The 22,614-nt window shown below is 58.6% G+C and overlaps 1 protein-coding gene across 4 annotated transcripts in view; it reads left to right on the top strand.

Moving 5' to 3' along the window:
- AGPAT3 (1-acylglycerol-3-phosphate O-acyltransferase 3) overlaps positions 1–22,614 on the top strand; it is an 89,102-nt gene that overhangs the window by 55,673 nt on the left and 10,815 nt on the right. For all 4 annotated transcript variants that reach the window (XM_069474916.1, XM_069474914.1, XM_069474915.1 and 1 more), the window contains 3 exons: positions 15,359–15,585; positions 21,352–21,521; positions 21,813–21,974. In XM_069474916.1, coding sequence (XP_069331017.1) covers positions 15,408–15,585; positions 21,352–21,521; positions 21,813–21,974 — 510 coding nt within the window. In that variant the 5' untranslated portion in view covers positions 15,359–15,407. The remainder of the gene's footprint in view (positions 1–15,358; positions 15,586–21,351; positions 21,522–21,812; positions 21,975–22,614) is intronic.

Here is a 22,614-nt window from a genome sequence, read left to right as displayed (position 1 = left end):
GCACAGAGACGTTGAGCCTCACGCTGGCTGCTGGGCCCTCGGTAAGGAAGATTCCACGTTGGCATCACGGTGGGTCCAGGGTGACCCCGGGCAGCCCCCTGGAAGCAGGTAGGAAGGCTCGGTGCCTGCCGTGCGTCCTCCACGCACCGCCTGCTGGGGTTCTTGAAGCCCCTCTGTTCACTCTGCCGGCTGCCGCGGGAGCCTCGGGAGTTGCCTCCAGGGGCCGCAGTCTTACGGTTCTTCCTGGACACTGACTGCTTCCTGTGGCCACCGGTGCCAGCGTGGGACGCTCTGGGTATGGGGTTCTCTTAGGATTCAGTCTGCAGTAGGAAGAGAGGAAGTAGTCAGGCTTCTCCTTAATCTTGTGAAAACTGCTCTGGAGAGGGAGGCAGCAGTGGCCCGGGATGCTGGGAAACGTCTGCGAGAGGCAGCGGGATGGCCCGCCCTGTAGCCAGGCCTGCCAGCGGTCACCCTGGGTGCACGGGGGCCTGCCAGCGGTCACCCTGGGTGCGGCGGTCAGGCTGGGTCTCCTCTCTGGCCCCCTTTGGCTGCTTGCTTGGTGGGAGGAGGTGGCGGGGCCACGCTGTGGCCTCCTGGTTGCACGGGGGCCTGGCGGAACCTCTGCTCCGTATCTCCGGCCGGCTGTGGTCCATAAACAGAAAACGGTCCCATCAGCCACCTTCCCACCTGCTGCCAGTGGAGGAAGAGGGAACATCTGTCAGTCCCACAGCACCTCATCCATCTGGGCCCGTGGTCACCCTGAGACAGCATTTTCTACTGTAGGCCAGGACGTCTTTCCTCCCTCCTCCCTCCACAAGCCTTTATTGATTGTCTGCTGTATGCCAGGCACTGGTTAAGCTCCGGATGTACGGTGGTCACAGACAGTGCCCACCTTCCTGGGCTCGACGTAACAAACCTTCGAGAGGAAACCAGTCCTAGGTACAGGCAAGGTCCTTGTCATTAGCTCTGCTTCCCTAGTGTAGAAAGATGAGCATGAATTGATCTTCCTGTCCTAGGATTGCTGCAGGTGACTCCTGCGGCTTCCGGCCCGTGTGCCCGTGTTTTCCCCAGGCGGAGTCCCGGAGCCGGGACACAGGCTCGCAGGCGGAACCAGCCCGGGGGTGGAGTCAGGGCAGGATGTGTTGCTGGTTCAAGGCGCAGCAGCAGCATGAGCTCATCACCCCTCTAGTGACGGCAGAAGGGTGTTTTCAGCAAGGTCTTGACATCAGGCGTGAGAGGGCAGAAGGAGCGAGTGTTTTTGCGTGAATCTTGCTGGATAGCTTTCTTGCCGCGCCTGACCTTCTCCGCCCAGCCGGGGTGGCGAGTGACCGCAGAAGGGTCCTGTGGAGTCTGGACAGTTTCCACCTTCCGGCAGCACCTCTCCGTCGAGCCGCGCCCACTCGCGCCAAGTGTGAAAATGAGGACGTTTCGCCCACTTGGCAGGACCCATGTGCCAGGGCCACACCCAGGCTGCTCCCTGCACCGCTCAGAGACGCAGGCCGAGCGGCCCCCCAGCCCTTGTCCCGCTAGGGTGATGGCTATTTTGGGGCTCCGGGAGGTGACTGGCTGTGTCCCCTCGCATTGCAGTTGGGCTGGAGGCCACACGTTCCACACAGTCATGGGCTCTAGGAGCCGGGACTCCAGAGCAGGGGACAGCAGGAAAGAGAAAGGGCAGGTGAGGGGCCCGTGTGGCCCAGGGCCCTGCCTTGCCGGCCTCTGACCTCGGCCGTCCCTGGAGGGTGGGCAGGTGGGCAGGACGGCCACCCTGGTGTGGGGTCCCTCGTGCCAGTCAGGAGAGGGGCTGTGGGAACAGGCACAGAGCCGCTCTGTGGGCAGCTGGCACCGCACTGTTCTCAGATATGAGGTGACATGCCCACGTTGGAGGCATACGGCCAAGGGGGTCGCACGGACACGCGTTGGCATCCTCAGGGACCGTCACCCTCGGCCACTGTGGAGGGGGGTTATCAGGGATGAATTGCAGAACAAAACTTCAGTTGGGTTTAACTTTTGGGGACGGGGGAAAGCGGAAGGGAAAGAGGAAGCAAAAGAAGGGATTAAATTCATTGTTCAAGGAAATGGAATGAGGAAAGATTTAGGCGTGTGATTTGTCTGTTTGTTCATAAATCGCACCTTAGCTGCCCAGCTGGGAGGAGGGGGGAGGTGGCAGAGTGGGGCGTGGTCTCCTGGGGAGGCTGCTGGTTGCCTTGCTCTCAGTGGCTTGTCGCGACCAGGTCACGGAACACTGGGGACAAAGTGGGGCGGGGCGGGGCGTGGGCACCTAGAGCCCAGCCCATGGCCTGGGCGTGTGGGCTCCTGAGTGTGCCCGTCCAGCCGCTCCCTCTTCCAGTCTGGGGACGACGGTGACGCAGTGGGAGTGCAGGCCGGCTCAGGGGCCCTGCGTGGCTGCTGGGGACCCGCAGTGCAGCACGCACTTGTCAGCTGCCGTCCCCCAAAGAAAGCACGAGTCACTGCGCTCGCCGGGGAGAATCTTCATTCCGCTTTCCGCGTCACATGGCTTTTATTGGACTGATTAATCTTTTAAAAACTATCTTTTACTTCAAAACATTTGTATAGCTGAGATTCTGTGGGTTATGTCCAGACAGGAAGCTCAGGCGACAGGCTGCCGAGTGACAAGTAGCCCAGCTCTGTGACTCGGGATAAGTCTGGCCTCTTCCGAGCCGCCTCCCCCAGCGAGCTGCCCTCCAGGGGCGCTGGTTGTGGGGTCACCACTGGGTCCCGTAAGGTGACGCTCCTCAGAGCCCTCATACTGTGCCGGGCCAGGATGGCTGTTTTGAAACCCACTTGGTTTATTCCATTTTGAATCTCTGCTTTCTTTCAAATCTCTCTTGTCAGTGTGTGGATCACGATGCCTTTTCATGGCAGACGTGACATTTTCACGTTTGTAAATGATGAGTACATGGTTGTCCTTTAAGGTCTGTGTCCTTTTTGTGTAAAACACGCTGTGAGACACTGTGTGTTCTCGCGTGTCCCTGTGCCACCTGGGGAGGGCACATGGGGTCCCCAGGCTCCGGGCTTCACTCTCTGCCAGCCACGGGGGCTCTGCCAGGTCCCGGGGAGCTGGAGCTCCGCTCACCAGCGGTGGCCCACGCCTGCCCCCCCCCGCCCCCGGCAGGCCCACCTCGCCAGGCTGCGTCGGGTGGTTCTCCCGCAACCTCAGATCTCTGATGGGACAAGTGAATCCTGAACTTACGGCGTTATTCTTGCAGTGAGGGTGGGAGGCGCAAGGTCTCTGCATCCTGAGGGGAGACTGGAACTCCACCTCCTGCGCGGTTTTTTAAAATTGTGAGATGTAGAAAAGTACGTGAAGCTTCAGCGACCAGTTTAATGAATAATTGCACAGCAGACGCCATCTGTTTCTCTAAGAGTGAAAGTCGTTATTAGAATGTGCAGCTTGTTGCAAGAAAATTACATCCAAGTGAACTTAGCTGCAACTGTTTTGTGTATGTGTGTACATGAAGGCACGTGTGTATGTGTGCACATAAACACACACGTTTATGTATGCACATATGTGTACATGAATATGTGCATGTGTGCACATGGATGTACATGTGCATGAATACATGTGTGTGCAAGTGCATGTACGTGAATGTGCATGTGTATGTATGCATGTGCGTGTACATGAATGTGTGTGCGTGTGTGTGCAAGTGCATGTACGTGAATGTGCATGTGTATGTATGCATGTGCGTGTACATGAATGTGTGTGCGTGTGTGTGCATGTGCATGTACATGAATGCACCTGTGTGTGTGTACATGTGCACGTACATGAATGTGCCTGTGTACGTGTGTGCATGTGTACGTGTGTGCATGTGCGTGCCATGGAGAGTGGTCCCCACAAACCTGCCACCCCTGAAGAGGGCCCTTCTGCCCGGGCAGGGCTCTGGTCCAGGAGGTGCCTGCTCTGCCCTGCCAGCCACAGACTTGTCACAGGTCTATTGTGCAGTCATCGGGCTCTGAGAGCTTTTCACACCCCTCCACCTCCTGCACCAACACCGCCACTACTCAGGCCGGGGTAACCATCACAACCACCTGCAGAATACGGAAGATTCTGGAGCTCAGAGAATTGGGGCAGGTGAGGGGGACCCTGGAGTTCCTTCTGGCTCGGAGTCACAAGGCCCGCTCTGTCCTTAGGGTCTGTCCCACGCCCCCACTGTCCCCGCTCTGCCCAGCCCCAGCCCCACCCTCTCCAGGTCTACTTCCACCGGGATTTAGTTTACGTGGTGGAAAGACCTAGTGGCAAACAGACTTGGGGAATGGCACCAAGACGCTTGTCCTTGGTCTGCGGTCCCCTTTCCCTCCTGAGACACGCCTGGCGGGGGCTTCTCCCCTCCTTGGGAAGTGGCCTGGCGGCGCCAGGGCCCTTTAATGCACACGGTCCGGCCGGAGGCCCGGTGCCCGGCTGTGCTGGGCTCCCTCACGCCGGCTGCCAGCCGCCCAGGCGGAGTTGCTCGTCTGACCTCCACTTGCTGGGACGATGCCCTCGGCGTCCCTGATGAGATCTGGAAATACACCGAGTCCGAAGTCACTGCGTTCTGGTGGGCCCGGCTGCCCCCAGCACCGGGACTGGCCTGCCAGGTGTCTGACAGGGTCTGATTGTGAGATGGGCTTTGGTTAAGTGCCACATGGGCTGTCCTGTGACATTGTTCTTTCAGGAAACTTTTAACTGAGGCGGCTCGTAATGACACATGGACCAGGAAGCCGTGCTGCTGTTTGTCACAAATGTACGTATAGCACCCACGAGCCGAGCGGGTGCTGGCGGAGCCCCTCAGTGTCATGTGCTAGGCCTGACAGTGACAGGTGATGGTGGGGAAAGGAGCGTTTTGGGCTGCAGGTCACAGAAATAGTGATTTCAACACCAGCAACCCTTGTTCTCCCTGCCTCCCAGAGGGGCACCCGGCCGTGGGGCCCAGCAGGACCCAGGGCGCTGGTCTGTCCTCAGGCTCGTGGCTTCGTGCTCCCAAGGTGGCTGCTGCACCTTTGCACGCCCCGTCCTCACTCAGCGAGCACGAAAGCAAAGTGGTATTTGTCTCTTGTCTCGGGAAAGCAGAAGCCTCCCTGGAGGCCCCCAGATGTCTCCCCAGCGTCTCCCTGGCTGGGATTGGCCCCTGCCCGTCCCTGGGTCAGCGCTCGGAGAGGGGACGGGGTTCCCTTCACGGCTCCGCACCCCTGGGCTGCGCACCCCTGGCGAGTCCAAGGCTGTGCCCGGCTCCAGTCGCAGAGCTCCATCACCAGCTGTGGGTGGTGGCAGGCAGGTGACCCCCAGTGACCTGTGTGCCGCAGAAGCAGAGCTCTGTCATCAGTGGCAGAAGGAGTAGTGTTTGGTGTGTCATTTCACTGTGCCTTTTAAATATTGCTTGAGAAAAATATGTAATGCTAAAAGATTCTCATGAGTCTAGTAATGGTTCTAAGTTCTATATTTTATTTATTTTAACAATATCTAAATACCATATAAATATAAACATAATAGAAAATGGGGCTGGTGCAGTAGCTCACGCCTGTAATCCTAGCAATTTGAAAGGCTGACGCAGAGGGATTCTTTGAGCCCAGGAGTTGAGACAAGCCTGGGCAACATAGTGAGACCCTGTCTCTATTTTTTTTAATTATAAAATTTAAAGAAAAAAGAAAATTGAAGACATCATATGAGATGTGTTGTTGCTTAGCCTGTAGTCGGCGCTCGGTGCATGTCAGGTCCAGGCCGCCAGCATCGGTGCTCTGGATGCCGGAGGGCCGTGGACTGCTCTGAGGACGTGGACTGCCAGCTCTTCCGTCCCTCTCGTGGGTCTGTGCGTCTGCTCGCACGCCAGCTCTGTGCCGTTTCAATATTGAGGCTTCATAGATGTTGAACCATCTCATAGGGCCATTTCCTTGTTCTCTTTCATGGTTTTCTTGGTTTTTCTTTCCTGTTTATTTTTCCATATGAACTGCAGAATCAGCGTGTCTAGTTTGAGGGGCAGGGAACTTTTGGTATTTTAATTAGGGTTCATTTGTATTTAAAAATGGTTTCTGTATCATTAGGTATTACTATCTAACAAACCACCTCAAAAGGTAGCAGTTTAAAACACCCCCATTTGGGGGCTCACAGTTCTATGGATCAGCAGTTTGGTCAGGCTCAGCATGCTGGTTCTTCTGTTGGTCCCACCTGGGGTCGCTCGTGTGGCTGTGGCTGGCTGGCAGCCTGCCCGGGGGCTGCTGTCTGGGCATTCTCAGCTGGGAAGGTCCATTTCTGCTCCACGCAGGCCCCTCTGTCTGCAGCCTGGCCCATGCCTCCTTGTTCGATGCCCAGGAGAGCGTAAGGGATGCTGTGAACTCTCTAAAGGCTGCTCCACCGCATTCGTGGGTGAGCCCTGAAGCCAGCCAGGCTCAAGGGCAGGGAGCAGACCCCATGTCTTGACGGAGGAGCAGCGTTGCTGTGCCCAGGGCGTGTGCAGGGAGGCGTGGTGTGGCCTGGACTCACAGGGATTTTATGTTTGCTCAGTCCTGCTTCAGCGTCTCTCAGGATGTTCTGTGGTTCCCTCATGCAGGCTTTTTTCTTTGGTAGTTTGGGATTGGATATTTGTCCTTTTTATTGCAAACCTGCATGGGACCTTCTCTTTCATTTTACCTCCTGTTTTTGTGTGTCCGTGTGGTCCTCTGGGCCGCTGTCCCCTGGCTCCTGGACACATGGGGACTGTACGTCCTTGCCTGCCCCACTTCCAAGTGTTCGCGGGGGCCGCAGCCGTGCGCCTCGCTGGCCGGGGAGGGCGGCCCTGGCCTGCACTTCCAATCCCTCCCGCCCGAGAGCAGCACCCAGAGCACCCTCGTGCCGACAGCGGCGGAGCCTCCAGAGCCCCGGCCCTAAATGACCACGTGGGGCAGAGCTGCCAGCAACCTGCAGCTGTTCAGTGAGAGAGGAAGTCAGTCCTCGGTGGCCTTCGTCTCTTCCGACTGACTTGGAGGCTGCTGGTTTCCGTGTGTTGTGTTTCATTCCTGCCCGCATGGCTGTCATCTCTTCCTGCTGCGGAAGCGATCGGGTGCGGTGGGTTCCCGTGGGTCTCGGGGTGCCCACCTGCCGTCTGCACAGGGGGTGGCATCGCCACCTCCTTTCCAGCATCAGCCCCATTGTTAATTCCAAGTGCTGGCACGGTTGGACTGGCAAGTAACTATTTCATATTTTTCAGACCTGTGTGAAAGATAAGGGGGTCTCTGTGAAAGGATTTACCTGAGAGCTGAAGTTTTCCCTTTAAACCTCAAAAATAGAATTGTGTTTGTTTCATCTAAAATTTTAGTTGAACTCTTAAAACTGCCTTCCCTGGTTCCCAGACTTCTTCCACAACATGGTGAGCGTGACTCGGCCCTCAGCTTTCTGACCAGTCAGGCCCACAACAATCGGCCTTGTGTTCTCACTCGTGATGTCACTGAGAGCCGCAGGGGTCTGCGCGCTGCCCCGCGGGGCTGCCACCGGGGGCTGCCACCTCCAGTCCCGGGCTCGGTTCCGCCCCGCGCTGCTGTGGGCAGCATGCCTGCCTCCGTGCACCGCCCCCCGCCCCCGCCACAGGGACCTCCGCCGAGCCGCGGCCTCGGACCCCCCACTCACACGCGGCGGGGGTGTTTCGAGTAGCAGGAAGGAGGACCCGATGACGGGGCTGCAGTGTCCACTGTGAGTGTCGTCTTTGCCTTCGGGACACCCCCAGTGCGGGACGGGCAGTGGGAGAGAGGTGGGTGGGACGGGGCAGAAAGGAGGAGGGAAGGTGACAGTTATTTCTCGATTCTCCGTCATTATGGACTTGAATTTGAATCACTGAAATCCTTATATGACTAAAAAGTTCTTTCTATCCTGTAATTCAAGGTTCTTTTATCCTATAATGCAAAAGTTCTTTTTACCCTGATGTTCTGTCTAGAGCATCAACGATGATGCACTTCTGGCGTATTTAAATGGCTTTTCCTTTCACCCGCCGCTGTCTGCAGAAGCTGGCTTTTCCTTTCACCCGCCGCTGTCTGCAGAAGCTGGCCTCGCCCTCGCAGGCGCCTGGGCAGGGCAGAGCCAGGCTGCCGGGGTCTGGGAAGGTGCGGTGGCTCAGGGTCGTGGGCAGCGGCTGTGCCTTCCTCCTGGCCCCGCCCAGCTCTGGGCGCCGCTGGGTGGCCAGGCGGTGGTGTTTTGGGAAGACGGTGCTCCCTTCCGACCTGGCGCTGTTTCCCTGCTGGGGCACCATCTCTCAGCGCTGTTGGCAGCAGCATGAAAAGCACGTGGACGGGAGGTGGCCCCTCCCGTAAACGGAATGGCCGTCGCTGCGCGCAGGGAAAGCCGCGGCAGCTCTGCATGGAGCAGAGGAGCAGGGAGCCCGGCAGGCCTGGCAGGCGGCATGGAGAGGGCGTCTTGCAAAGGTTGGGAGCAGGAGCAGGAAGAGGAGACGGGGACAGCAGCCGCAGGGAGCGTCCCTGGGCGCCGTGATGGGCCCTGAGGCAGGTGGGGGACGAGGGGGCCTGGGCAGCAGACCGCATGTGTGGCAGGGCGTGGGAGGGCCCGTACATTACGAGACCTGGAAATGCGGAGTCTGGGATCTGGGTGGCTGCTAAGAGGCATGTGAGTCTGCTCGGGCGGTTGTGACGTGGTCAGCAGTGTAAACAGCAGGGAGTTTTCACGGCCCTGGAGGCCAGAGGTCCAAGGTCAGGGTTGTCCCTCCTGAGGCCTCTGTCCCTGGCCATGTTTTCACATGGTCCCTTTGTATAGGGACACCCATCAGACTGGGTTCTGGCCCGCCCTGATGACTTCCTTTAGCTTAATCACCACTTTAAGGCTCTGTCTCCACATATGGCTGTGTTCTGAGGTCCTGGGGGCGATTTTTCAGGGGGACTCAACTCACCCATAGCAAGAGGTGACAGAGTGCATGGCCAGTGCCACACTCCTGTGGCACCTGCCGTATCCTTTCCTTTGAATGAGCAGCCAAAGCCCCTCGCATGGCAGAATGGCAGAGCTGGCTGCTTGGTGGGTGGAGCCGGTGGCCGGAGCGTCTTATTGGGGCCCCGTCTTTCCTGCCCACTGGGAAGTCCGGCAACTCCCCAGAGGGGCGGCCGTAAAGACCCTGGGCTGGTTTCTCTTCCCGGCTATGCTGAGTGTGGACGCTTCGCTCTGAGACATTCCCCTGCCACCTGGCCCGTGCCCCTCCAAGTGGCAGGAGTCTCGTGTCCCTGCCCAGGCAAAGGCAGTACCGTCCCTCACCTTTGCCCCCGACCCAAGAAGGTGTTGGTCTTCCCAGCTCATACGGGAGCTGCAAGAAAGCCAGGAGGCAGCAGCCGCCCACCCTCAGGGCCCCAGGTGTGCCGCCCCAGGCTCCTGGAGCAGTGTGATCCTGTGGCCTCTCGAATAGACTTAGGGACACGCTCAGGTTTCCTGGCCGTCCCGGTGGCGTCTGAGCATCGGTGAAAGGCTCCCCGTGCACTGCGGCCGGCGGTCCGCCCACCAGCTGCTGGGCGTCCATGCCCCAGGGCCACACGGCTGCCTGCAGGGCCCACCTGTGTGGCTCCTGTCTCCTGGTGTTCTCTGGGGCTTTCCAGGGCGCGGGGCCTGCACAGCGGCCTGCCGTGGCCGGCGTGTCGGGAGCAGGTGCAGAGCGGGGCTCCAGGCTCTTCTCGGGGGAGCCCCCCCCCCCCCGGCAGGAGCCCCATCCTCTCGTGTCCAGCACACAAAGGTGTGGCTCTTCGGCCGAGAGTGTGGCTCCGGTGCCTCTGCTCCTTACTTCCCCGTCTGTGACACAGGGCGATTTAGACCCCAAGAACCTACAGTGTTGGAATTACTATGACATCATAGCGGTTAGGAAAATAAAAATTAAGATGCCATGTGATGTCATTTTACGTGAGTCCTGCGTGCGGGAGGCGGAAGTGGACATTGGTGGGCGTCGTCCAGCATACAAACGAGTGGTGGCACGTGACACTGTGGACGGACTTTAGAAACAGGGTTGAAGGAAAACGGCAAATCACAGAAGGTTAAAGTTGAAAATCAAGTGTGACAGTGTCTTGCTGAGAGGCAGGACAAAGCTTTCTCAAGTTCAGGAATCACAGTGGTCCCCCTGGTGGGCGGCAGATTGAGGAGAGCCTCGGATTTTGTCTGTTTGTGCTTCATGATCTGTGTTATTAGTAGATTCTTCTATGCTGGAACGCGTTAGAACACGCCAGTTGCTGAGAGCGCACACAGGCGCTCAGCGGCACGCCGGGGTGCGTCGCTGCGTGTGCGAAGCCCCGTGTTCGCTCCTGCACCTGACCACACCTCACAGCAGACACGGGTCCTACAGCTCCGGCCCAAGGGGTCACCGTGGCTCAGAACGGGCTCGGCCACCTTCACGGACGGCGAGGACGGGCGTCTGGCTGGCGCGGGCTGTGCGCTGGCTGCCGCCGTGGGGTGGAGGGTGCTGGACGGTGTCAGCGCCGTCTCAGGTTCTCTCCCCAGACCGTGCACTGATGTCTGGCGGCAGCCGGCGGCGCCACCGTGGCCAGGTGATGGCTTTCGCATCACCGTAAAGTGGCAGTAAGTGCCCCTGATGGGATGCGGCAGGAAGTGCCCACCGGACGCTGTAGCGCATTCCTGGCCGGGATGCTGGGCCGGAGTTACTGTGAGAATCGCACAGAGCCAGGCCGTCGGCGGCTGCACAACCGTCAGGCCCAGGCAGGCGGGGGTGGGGGCTCGGGTTAAAGGGGATAGAGACCCCCCAGCCCAGTGCGCCTGGTCTCCACGGGGCCCTGCGTGGGGAAGGCCGTGAAGGTCGTTTGGGGGACTGTGGGTGCAGTTGGAACATGGATGAGATATTTGATAATATTCTTACATCAATATTAAATTTCACGTTAGTAGTCATGGTATTGTGGTCACTAGATTGTCCCTATTCTTAGGAGGCAGCTGGAACGTTCAGGAGGGACGTCGTGAAGCAGCCCAGAGGACTTTTAATTCAAAGCCTGTGCATAAGAAGTGTATAAGTTAATTTGAAATGCTCATACATATTTTTGTTGTAGAATATTAGGTTAGGATAAGCAATAAAAGACTTTGAAGCATAATATCAAACAAAAGGGACTCTCGGTACGTTACGTGATGACAAAGCCCGCAGAGCAGATTCAAATCCGGGGAGCAGACAGGACAAAGCCACTCCCAGCGGCTGAGAAGAACTTGCTTCCCTGCGCTGCTACCGGCTGCAAAACCAGCAGCGTCTAGGTCCCGCTGGCTGTGTTTAAAAGAATAAAGCTACGCTTGAAAAAGCCCAAACTTGCAATATGCCAGGATTTACAGCCCTTGTATATTTAAACTTGGGTTTAGAAATGCAGAAGTCGGGCCGAGGCAGTGGCTCATGCCTGTAATCCTAGCACTCTGGGAGGCCGAGGCAGGAGGATTGTTTGAGTTCAGGAGTTCGAGACCAGCCTGAGCAAGAGCGAGACCCCATCTCTACTAAAAATAGAAAGACATTATATGGACAACTAAAAATATATAGAAAAAATTAGCCGGGCGTGGTGGTGCATGCCTGTAGTCCCAGCTACTCGGGAGGCTGAGGCAGGAGGATTGCTTGAGCCCAGGAGTTTGAGGTTGCCGTGAGGTAGGCTGATGCCACGGCACTCTAGCCCAGGCAACAGAGTGAGACTCTGTTTCAAAATAAAAAAAAAAAAGAAATGCAGAAGTCAGCTTAACATTGGGGATACATGATTCTTCAAACATTGCTTTAGAGGGTCTATGAGCAGATAATTTTGGGGCCCACTGAGTCCGGGCCCCTTGCCAACACTTTACTGCCGGGACAGCCCAGAGGCCTTCGGAGCAGAGACGGGGCAGGTGTGGCCAGGCTGAGCCCAGCCCCATCCTCACCCATGCTCACCCTCGCCCTTGTGTGGGGGCGGCGGCCTCTGCCGCCCCACCCCCGCCCCCCGCTGTGGAAGGGCCGTGCGGTCAGGCAGCCGCACGTCCTCACAGGGCGGTCAAAGGGGCTGGGCGCAGCAAGGTGGGACAGGGCGCCCAGGGAGGTCTGTGAGCAGGCCAACGCTGGCCAGAGACGTGGCGGGGTCCAGGCGGTCTGTGCGGGGCAGTACGTGGGAGAGTCTCCTAGGTGCAACGGGCTGAAATTAAGTGAGGAACAGCTTCCATTCCTCAGGATGCAGCCTGGTCCCTGGCAAGCGATGGAGCCGTGTGTTTTGATCCCGTATCTCAGCCTTCCAGGGGTGGAGACTGATGGCCCAGGCGAGTGGCCTGCAGTGTGGCAGCATGTGGGAAGGTGCCAGGGAGCCAGGCAGGTAGCTGGCCGGACACTGGCCCAGTGGCTGTGGGTGGCCTGGGCGGTAGCGTGGGCCGTGGAGCAGGTGGTGGTCTGGCCGCCAGAACTGAGCTCGAAGACAGAAGCCAGCCCCCACCGAGTCCGGCACTTGGCTGGCTCCATCTGCCCTTTTCTAGGGTCGGTTAGCCCTGGGGATTGGACCTCGGGGTCAAGCTGGACCTGAGACTCCAGGGTCCCAGGCAGAGTGAGTGTGTGTGGCACCAGGGCCATGAGAAGTGCTGCCGAGAGGGTGGGTGTGAGCTCGCCGGGGGCTCTGTGCACTCACTTTCTAGTGCAGAGATTCAGGTGACGAGCCAGGGACCAGCCACTTTACCACGCCGAGAACAGTTGTCACCGTGAGATAGATTCTCGCGTGGAAGCTCATCCCACGCAGAGACTCATGTGAACGTGCGTGATGGCTTTACTCGTGACCTGCAGAGGCTGGCACACCTGGTGCCTGTCAGCAGGGGGCATGCCTGGCACATCCGCTCGTGCAAGGCGACTCCGCAGTCCAGGGTGAGCTCCGGTGCCCGCTGTGGTGGGTCTGACCCCAGAAGCACCGTGCAGGGCCGGCCAGGCCAGGTGCCACACGGGCCTTTAGAAAAGAAAACTCTTTAGTCTGGGAAAGCCCGTGGGCGTCATCAGGGCCAGGGTGGGGACTGGCCAGGACGGAAACATTCCGCTTTGCAGTTGCGGTGGCTTCACCGGCGTCTCCCCTCGTCAGCGCCCATCATGCTGCACCGAAACGCTTGTCGAGCGCATCTGAGTGTGTGTGAACGACACGGCTGTGGAGCTGACTTTCACAAGCCAGACTCCGGCCTGGCGCCCCAGCGTCAGCCGGCGTGCCCGTCTGCGCGCTGGGCCAGGGAGGAGAGCGCGTGCCCGCCCTGGGGTGGCGCGGGGGGGGGGGCAGCCCAACAGCGCAGGAGCAACTCAGCCAGTGGTCGGGGTTTGCCGGGGAGACAGCCGCTGAGCAGACGGTCAGGACCGTGGTCGCCTGAAGGCTCGACCGGGGCCCAAGGACCTGCCTCCACGGTGGCTCCTCCCACAGACAGGACCTGCTGCTCGCATGTCCTGGGGCACGGCAGGGGTTCCCCAGAGCAAGCTGTCCTAGGAGCAAGAGCCAGGCAGAAGCTGTCCTTTCCACGACGACCTGGCCTTGGAAATCACACAGCGTCACTTGTGGGCGAGTCTGTCTGCTAGGAGAGGCCAGGCCGCAGTCAGAGGGGAGGACACTCGCTCCACCTCTTGAAGGGAGGAGCAAAAGCCTTTGCAAACCCGACCAGAGCTTGCTTGGCAGGGGCAGGGCTGCAGACCGTGCTGGAGCACAGGGCCTGTGTCCGGAGAAAAGTGACTTTTTATGCCCCACACGTGTGAGAGCATCTGGGGGGCGGTGGGAGTGCGCTGGCCTCCGTGGGCCGAGTGCAGGGGGAGGCGGCGTCTCCGCAAGTCCCCCAGAGGCAGGAGGGCGGGACGGTGGCCGCCTCACTGGCCCTGGGGCCCGCACGGAGGGGCGCTTGCTGCTGGGCGGGGGGCGAGTGTCCACGCGTCTTCTCCAGGGCCCGGGATGAGGGCGGCGTGGGCCCCGGCTCTCATGCCCCTCTGCATTCAGCTCGTAACGCAAAGCAGGGCCCTGGGAGTGCGGAGGGGCCGCTGGGGCAATGACAGAGCCAGTCCCCTGTCCGCGCCCCGTGGGGGCCCAGGGCACCCTTCCCAGGACCAGGTCTGGGGGTCGGCAGCGTGGCCGGCCCTCACCCTGCGGGGTTCGGGTCACGGCCTCCACTGTGTCCGTCTGCACCCAGGCAGCCCCGGGGCAGCTCGTGGCTCTCACAGCCGGGAGGTGTGAGCCGGCCGCTGCCCGAGCTTTGAAACTAGGAGGCGCGTGTCGCGGGAAGGGGGACAGGTGACGTTCTTGGGGAGGCCTCCTCGCATGTGGAAACCGAAGGCTTTTAGCTGAAGGTATGCACAGGAGCTCGCAGTCCAGCCCGAGGAATGAGCAGGTGTTTTATACAGAGTCCACGGGCAGTTTCCGTCTCGTTTTTAAACGAGACACTAAATGAAATAAACTGTACTCGTAATGCCTTGATCTAGAAATAATCACTATTCATATTTGGGTGCATTTCTTCTAGTTTTTTCTTTGTTCTTTCTTGTTTGCATGGGAGAGTATGTATGTGAGTATGGTGTGTTTATGTGTGTGGTGTGTGAGTGTGTGGTGGTGTGGTGTGTATAGTATGTGGTGTGTTGGGTGTATGATGTGTGTGAGTGGTGTCTTTGGTATGTGTGTGATGTGGTATGTGGGTGTGTGGTGTTTGTGAGCCTGTGTGTGTTGTGTGTATGATGTATGTGGGGGCGTGTCTGTATGATGTGTGTGTTGTGGCATGTGCAGTACGTGGTGTATGTGAGTGCCTGTGTGTGCTGTGGTGTGTGGTGTGAGTGTGATGTGATATGTGCAGTATGTGGTGTGTGCGGTGTGTATTGCGGTGTGGGGTGTGTGTGACGTGGCATGTGTGGTATGTGTGAGTGCCTGTGTGTGTTGCAGTGTGGGGTGTGTGTGACGTGGCATGTGTGGTATGTGTGAGTGCCTGTGTGTGTTGCAGTGTGGGGTGTGTGTGACGTGGCATGTGTGGTGTGTGTGTGAGTGCCTGTGTGTGTTGCGGTGTGGGGTGTGTGTGGGGTGTGTGTGACGTGGCGTGTGTGGTGTATGTGTGAGTGCCTCTGTGTGTTGCGGTGTGGGGTGTGTGTGGGGTGTGTGTGACGTGGCATGTGTGGTGTGTGTGTGAGTGCCTGTGTGTGTTGCGGTGTGGGGTGTGTGTGGGGTGTGTGTGATGTGGCATGTGTGGTGTGTGTGTGAGTGCCTGTGTGTGTTGCGGTGTGGGGTGTGTGGGGGGTGTGTGTGACGTGGCGTGTGTGGTGTGGGGTGTGTGTGTGTTGCTGTGTGGGTGTGTGTGACGTGGCGTGTGTGGTGTGCTGTGTGTGTGGGACGCACAGGTGACCACTGCGCGTCTGTCAGTTCCCACCTTCCATTCCTTCCAGAAGGAGAGGGTGTGCGTGGCCGCGGCGCACTGACGGCTGTGCTTGTCCCGCAGGACGGCTGTTCTCGGCGAGGGGCCCTGCACGCGCTCCTGAGCAGCGGCCATGGGCCTGCTCGCCTTCCTGAAGACCCAGTTCGTCGTGCACCTGCTCATCGGGTTCGTGTTCGTGGTGAGCGGGCTGGTCATCAACTTCGTGCAGCTCTGCACGCTGGCCGTCTGGCCCGTCAGCAAGCAGCTCTACCGCCGCCTCAACTGCCGCCTGGCCTACTCGCTCTGGAGCCGTGAGTGTCTGCCCGCGCGGGGCTCCCGGGGCGCCGTGGGGCGGCGTGTGGACGGCCCTGTCACGAGAAGCCGTGGGTCGGCCCTCCTTCCCAGCACGGGGATCGGGGGTTGCTCGGGACTTTCGGAGGTTCACCCCTGGCTCAGAGACGTGGGAAAAGGTGTCGACCACAGCCTTGCGTGAGGTTGAACCGTGGGACGTCCCAACATGGCCCCACTTTGACCCACAGAAACGGCCATGTCGAGTGGTCTGACAGAGTACTTCGGGGGCTTGGTCACTAACAAAAGCAGAGTGAGCAGCTCAGGTCCCCCGTTGCTGAGCGCCAGCAGCTGCGGGTACGGCCCGTCCGTCTCCCCCCCGAAGCTGTCCTAGCGCCAGGGTGGTTTGCAGAGGCCTCCGTGTGTGCCTCTAAGGGAAACGGACTCTCCCCTCCCTCTGAATTACGTCCGTGTGCGAGTAGCTGTGTGCGTCTGTCTGTATGTAACTGTGCGTGTGCTTACATGTGGAAAGCCAGCGTTCAGCTGTTACATGGACAGGGACTTAGGAGCTTCATGACACCCACTGTTGACAGAGGCGACCACTCACACCAGGGTTGGTGGGAGTGTAAATGGGCACATCTTTGGAGGGCAGTTTGGCAACAGTTGCCAGCAGTTTCAATGGTTACAATTTTCAACTCAGTTATTCTACAAAATAAGAACGTAGGTGGGAGGCGGTGGCTCCCGCCTGGAACCCCAGCACCCTTGGAGGCCGAGGCGGGAGGGTCACTGGAGCCCAAGAGTTTGAGGTTGCCGTGAGCCATGATGACACCACTGCACTCCAGCCAGGGCGACAGAGAGAGATTCTGTCAAGAAAGAAAGGAGAGAGAGAGAGAAGACAAATATCTTTAAAAAAGAAAAAAGGCAAGAAAGTAGAAAAATGCATAAAAATAAGAAACATTGAGATAGAAATTAAGATTATTATAAAATTGTCAGTGTTTGGAATGAGGGCAGATACAAGAAGGGCGCCAGCCTCTCCCATCTACTGAACTCACGTGTTTGCGTGACTCCCCCCAGGTGACTTGGATTTGGGGACATTCTGTGAACGCGTCGGTGGGAGCCCTTCTCCCGCCAGGGCCCTGCGGGAGCCTTCCCTGACTCGGGGCGCGTGGCGAGAGCAGGGACCACGGGGTTTTAGTAACCCGGAGCCACTGTTTCGTTTCGAGTCTCTGCTCCTGTCCTCGCTCTTTGATGCCCGTACCTTCTGCCGCCCAGCACGACCTCACTGCCAGCGTGGCTCCGTGGTGGTGTGGCCACAGAGCGTGGCGCTGTGCGGGAGGGCGCAGGTTCGGACCCAGCCTGGCCGGGGCCGGGTTTCCGTCTTTCTCAAGCGCAGCTTCCTCCTCTGTGAAACAGAGAAAACTGCTCGCCTGTGCGCTGTATTATAAAGGTTAAGTTAATGCACAGAGTAGGTGCACAGTAATGCTCTATAAATTATTGATGATTATTAGGCAAATTTTGAATTTTTTAAAAAATCAGTGGCTGAAATAGGCAAAGAACGGCTTGCCGTGTTTCAGGGAAGCATATATTTAAATAAAGGAAATGATGGAAAGAAATCCATGTTGGGCCCGGGAGCCAACACCCTGCCAGCCAGTCGCAATTGTCCCCCGTAGGCCTCGGGGACCTGAAATCCACTGGAGGCGCCACTCGCACAGCTCGGGGGAGGTGCTGCCTCTCCCTGGTCTTGCTGCAGGTGACCTTCAGAGGGGACCGTTCTCCAGACAGTGCAGCCTGTCCCTGTAGAACACTCGTAGGGAGACGTCATCTGCATCTGGCTATGTGGGCGCCAGTTCCTGCTTCCTTTGCACCCCTCGCCAGCGTGAGCGAAAGGCAGAGGCCCCAGGCGAAGGCTGGGGTGGGCGGGCAGGGAGGGGCTGTGTCCCACCCGCCACACGCAGGGTTTCCTGCTGCGCTGGCTGCTCGCAGATGACCTCCTCCTCTGAAAGGAGGTGTGGTCCCTCCGCGCCCACCCGGACCCCGAGCTCCCTCTCTTCTCTGTGTCCTGCTCACGTGGGCTTTGCCCAGCGTCCTGACGGCTCGGGAGACACCCCACATTCACGTACCGTCTGCAGGTGTCTGCAGTGCCTCGCTCAGCTGTCCAGAACGTTGCCGCAGTTGTGTCTCTGATGTCCTCTGCAGCTGTACGTACTGGGTATGGAGGAAAGCTCAGGTTATGGCCTCGCAGAGAGTAGACACTTCTCGGGTGACGCATCTGGTGCAGGACAGAGGAAGTGTCTCCCAGCAGCCGGGCGTGGTCCCAGCACTGTGCGCTGTGGGGTGTCCGGGAAGGCCGTGACCAAAGTGCTGACGGAGTGAGGCAGTGTTGTCAGACTTCAGCGAACACATGGCATTGAAAAGTGTCTTTTTAAGAAATTCAGAAATGCCTCCTAGCGGTCCTAGACCGTCACCCCCCTCCCTCATGTGTGGGTTCCCTGGGTGTCCGCCTCTGTCAAAGCAGAGACGGCGAGAGGGCGTTCACCGTGTGGCCGGCACCTTCCTGGGCCCCTGGGGCAGGGGCTCTGCCCCCGAAGCCCCGGGAGAGGAGAGTGCCGGCCTGGCGGGAGACCTGCACAGCTGAGGGGCAGTCGGCTGGCAAAAGAAGCAAAAGCAGCCGTGTCCCCAGCTTTGGTGCGTGGCCTCGCACAGACGGGCAGGCCGTGCCCCCCTTGGCCTTGCCGTCCTTTCCTTGGTAAATAGCTTCACTGGGTTAAAAGTCACCATTTGCTGTGTACAGTGCGGTGGCTCTAGCTCAGCTGGCCACCTTCACCACAGTCTAACTTTGGAACCTTTTCACTCCAAAAGAAACTCCGTGCCCGCTAAGTAGTCACTGCCTTCTCCGCCATCTCCCCAGCCCCGCGGCCACTCAACTGCCTTTGTTCCTCCGGTGTCACCTGCTCTGGACGCCTCACATACACGCAGTCACACCACACTGGCCTTTGTGTCTAGCTGCTGTCACCGAGCGTGTTTTCAAGGCCCACCGTGCTGTGGCATGTATCAGCGCTTCAGTCCTTGTTCTGGCTGAACGGGTAGTGCACGGTGTGGATCATATTGTGTATCTATTCATAAGTCAGTGGCCATTCGGGCTGTTTCTACTTTTTGGCCACTACGAATACGCTGCCATGAACGTTCATGTACAAGCTTTTGTGTGGATGTGTGTTTCCATTTCCCTTGGCCGTATACTTAGGAGTAGAATTCTATGTCGTATGGTAACTCAGTTTGGAAAACAAGTATGGAGGAACTGCCCAACAGTTTTCAAAGCAGCTGTTCCTTCTATCTCCCAGGCTGGAGTGCAGTGGCCCGATCACAGCTCACTGCAGCCTCCAATCCTGGGCTCAAGCGATCCTCCTGCCTCAGCCTCCCAAGTAGCTGGGACTACAGGTGTGCACCACCACACCCAACTAATTTTTTGTAAAGACAGGGTCTTGTTCTTGCCCAGGCTGGTCTCGAACTCCTGGCCTCAAGTGATCCTCTCAAAGTGTGGGGATCACAGGTGTGAGCCACCATGCCCCACCTGTCCATCTTTTCGATAAAGCCACCCTAGTGGGTGAGAGGTGCTATCTCCCTGTGCTTTTTTTTTTTGTTGTTGAGACAGAGTCTCACTTTGTTGCCCAGGCTAGAGTGAGTGCTGTGGCGTCAGCTTAGCTCACAGCAACCTCAGACTCCTCGGCTTAAGCAATCCTCCTGCCTCAGCCTCCCGAGTAGCTGGGACTACAGGCATGCGCCACCATGCCCGGCTAATTTTTTCTATATAGATTTTTAGTTGTCCATATAATGTCTTTCTATTTTTTTTAGTAGAGACGGGGTCTCGCTCTTGCTCAGGCTGGTCTCGAACTCCTGACCTCGAGCGATCCACCCACCTCGGCCTCCCAGAGTGCTAGGATTACAGGCGTGAGCCACCACGCCCGGCCTCCCTGTGCTTTTGATTTGCATTTCCCTGATAACTAATGATTAAGCATCTTTTAATGTCCTTATTACCCATTTATAAATAATCTTTGGAGAAATGTCTAGTCAGGTCCTTTGCCCATTTTTTAATTGGTTTGTCTTTTTATTCTTGTGCCTTCTTGAAGTCAGTGAGTTTGAACGCTGAGTTAAAGCACCCGTGGCTAATGGGTCTGTCACAGGCATGAGGTCTGCCTCTGACAAACGGCCTTTTCTGATGACCCCGACTCTGTGCCCTCCAACCCCCCTGGCCCTTCGTGGCGGCATGTTGGGGACTCCCTCCCTCTGGGCCCAGGGGGACGACTGTCGGGAAGGAGAGCCCAGCTGTGCCCCCCAGGTGTGAACTTTCCGTGCTACGCTCCAGTAGCCCTGTGAGGAAGCCACTGTTGTCTCCTTTCTATATATGGGGAAACTGAGGCCCAGAGCCGTGGTTTGCCTGAGCTCATGGCTGTGTGAGCCTGGCCAGACTCGGAGCTGGTCACTGTCCCCTGGCCTCTGTCCCCGAGGGCTGATCCTCGGCAGGCAGACCCGGGAGTGGTCCTCTCGGAAAACGGCTGGGTTGGTGTCCAGGACAAGAAGCATGGCTGTCCCGTGACAATCTGGAGTCTGAAAACCATGTCCTGGCTCTTTGAGGTCACCCTTGTCAGAACGACTGGCCACGGTGGGTGTGACTCTGGCTGCCAACACGCGGGCTGGGGCTGGCTGGGTGTGCGGCACCCGCCCCCCACCCCCCACCCCCGGCCTCTCCCATCCCTGCCCCCACGTGGCCTGGTGGAAGGGACCCGTTTGTGCCCGGGTCCTGTGTGTGACGAGACGCCCAGAGCTCTTACCGTGGAACCCGCAGGCCTGACGTTCTCACACGGCGCATGTGCGCATCCCTCGAGCCCCTGATGAGGAGGCAGGCGGCACCCCACTCCCAGCTTGTCCCCACAGTCCCCACAGTCCCCACTGGCATGTGGGCTCCGGATGGGCAGCGCAGACAGAGCCCTCAGCTGCGGGGCCACCCCCGCTCCTGGGAAACGCTCCCCCAGCGTCCTGGGGCCGCCGCTAAGGGAGACACGACGGGGAGCTGGGTCGGAACCCGCTGAGCGGGACGGCGGGCAGCGTCCCCGACATGCCGGCGCCCGCGTGCTCACGCACACCCTGCTGCCTCGCGGGGCTCGGGCCTCCTGGCCGGCACTGAGCAGACTGGAGCACGGGGTCCCAGGCCTCCTGGGGGTGAGCAAGGACTCACTTTTGCCTTTTGTTTTTAAGCATGGAAAAGCGGTGTAACCTGAGCAATGTAACGGAAGCTTCAGGAGACACTGTCACCTGTAATTCCGCTACACTAGGAACTATTTTCATTTTTTTTCCAACTTTTAATCTGTGGACATCCAGTGGTATGTTCCGCTTCCCGATCGTACAGTGACATCTGTCTTCCTGCGTGTCCCATCATTGTCGGTGGCTGTGCGGTGTCCGGCTAAGACACAATGCACGCAAGGATCATGTGATAAATGGACAAAGTCGTGTCCGCACAAAGCCACGGTCTTCCTCCCCCGTTTCTTCTGCTACTTTCCGTTTGTCTTCTCTCCTGACTTTTGCTTAGAGAAGGTAATTGTAATTTTGGAAAATTTATTAAGTATAAGGCATTAGAACCCATTTCTAGCAGAAAATTCTACGCTAGATGAAGATCCTGTGACTGTCCCCGGTGGGGTCCCCCAGACCTGCCAGAGGACCCCCAGGGATGCTGGCCGCCCGTCCCGAGAGTTGAGGCTGTCCTGCGCCCAGGCCCACACCCGTCCGTCTGTCCGCAGAGTTGGTCATGCTTCTGGAGTGGTGGTCGTGCACGGAGTGCACTCTGTTCACGGACCAGGCCACGGTGGACCGCTTCGGGAAGGAGCACGTGGTCATCATCCTCAACCACAACTTCGAAATCGACTTCCTCTGTGGGTGGACCATGTGTGAGCGGTTTGGCGTGCTAGGGGTGAGCCTCGGGTCCCCGGGCAGGTGCGGGGGTGAGCCACGGGTCCCCGGGCAGGTGCAGGGGTGAGCCACGGGTCCCCAGGAAGGTACAGGGGTGAGCCACAGGGTCCCCTGGGCAGGTGTGGGGATGAGCCATGGGACCCCAGGGAAGTGCCGGAGTTGAGCCATGGGGTACCCTGGGCAGGTGCTAGGGGGTGCCCCGGGGTCCCTGGGGAGGTGCTGGGGGAATCTGGCCAAGCCCCCCGACCTCTCTCAGACACTGAGCGCCGGCTGCTCTCCCTCCTGCCGTCAGAGTTCCAAAGTCCTTGCTAAGAAGGAGCTGCTCTATGTGCCCCTCATTGGCTGGACGTGGTACTTCCTGGAGATCGTGTTCTGCAAGCGCAAGTGGGAGGAAGACCGGGACACTGTCATCGAAGGGCTGAAGCGCTTGTCCGACTACCCCGAGTACATGTGGGTAAGTGTATCAGGGGACCCCAGGGGCGTCTCTGCTGAGGGAGGGCAGCTGGGTTTGAATTTAGACGTCACTCCCAGTCTTCTCCCATCCAAGTACCAACCAGGCCCGACCCTGCTTAGCTCCTGAGATCAGACGAGATCGGGCGCGTTCAGGGTGCTGTGGCCGTAGACGCTTGCAGCCTTCTGACACACCCGCAGCCTAAATTGCTAGTCACGAAACCCCATGAGGACCTCCTGAGCACCTGGGACGCTGTCTCCAGCAGGGCCCGGGCTCCCCGCCCTTCTGGTCTGTGGGCGTGCAAGCTTCGCTCGGACCACCTGCTCCCCCCAGAGACCACAGGCCCCGGCTCTGACCCAGAGCCATCCGCAGGGTGCCCGGGAGGGGCGGGGTGGGAGTGCCCTCCAGCCAACCCCGGTTACCTGCCCGTCCCTGCTCCGCGTCCGTCTTTGCTCCTTTTTAACTCGTGTTGTGGCAAATGGATAGAAGACCTTTCCCGTTTTCCACCGCCTGAGCAGGGGCCGCTGCCCAGGGACACCTTCGTGTCTCACTTCTTTCGGGAAATCCGTTCTGTGTGAGTGGACGTATGTGGCTGGAGTGCAGGTTGTAGCCCTAAAATAAAATAACATCTCAAATTATGCCA

The sequence above is a fragment of the Eulemur rufifrons genome, chromosome 7 (assembly GCF_041146395.1).
Source record: "Eulemur rufifrons isolate Redbay chromosome 7, OSU_ERuf_1, whole genome shotgun sequence".
Taxonomy (NCBI): Eukaryota; Metazoa; Chordata; class Mammalia; order Primates; family Lemuridae; genus Eulemur; species Eulemur rufifrons.
This window is presented reverse-complemented; position numbering and strand designations above follow the sequence as displayed.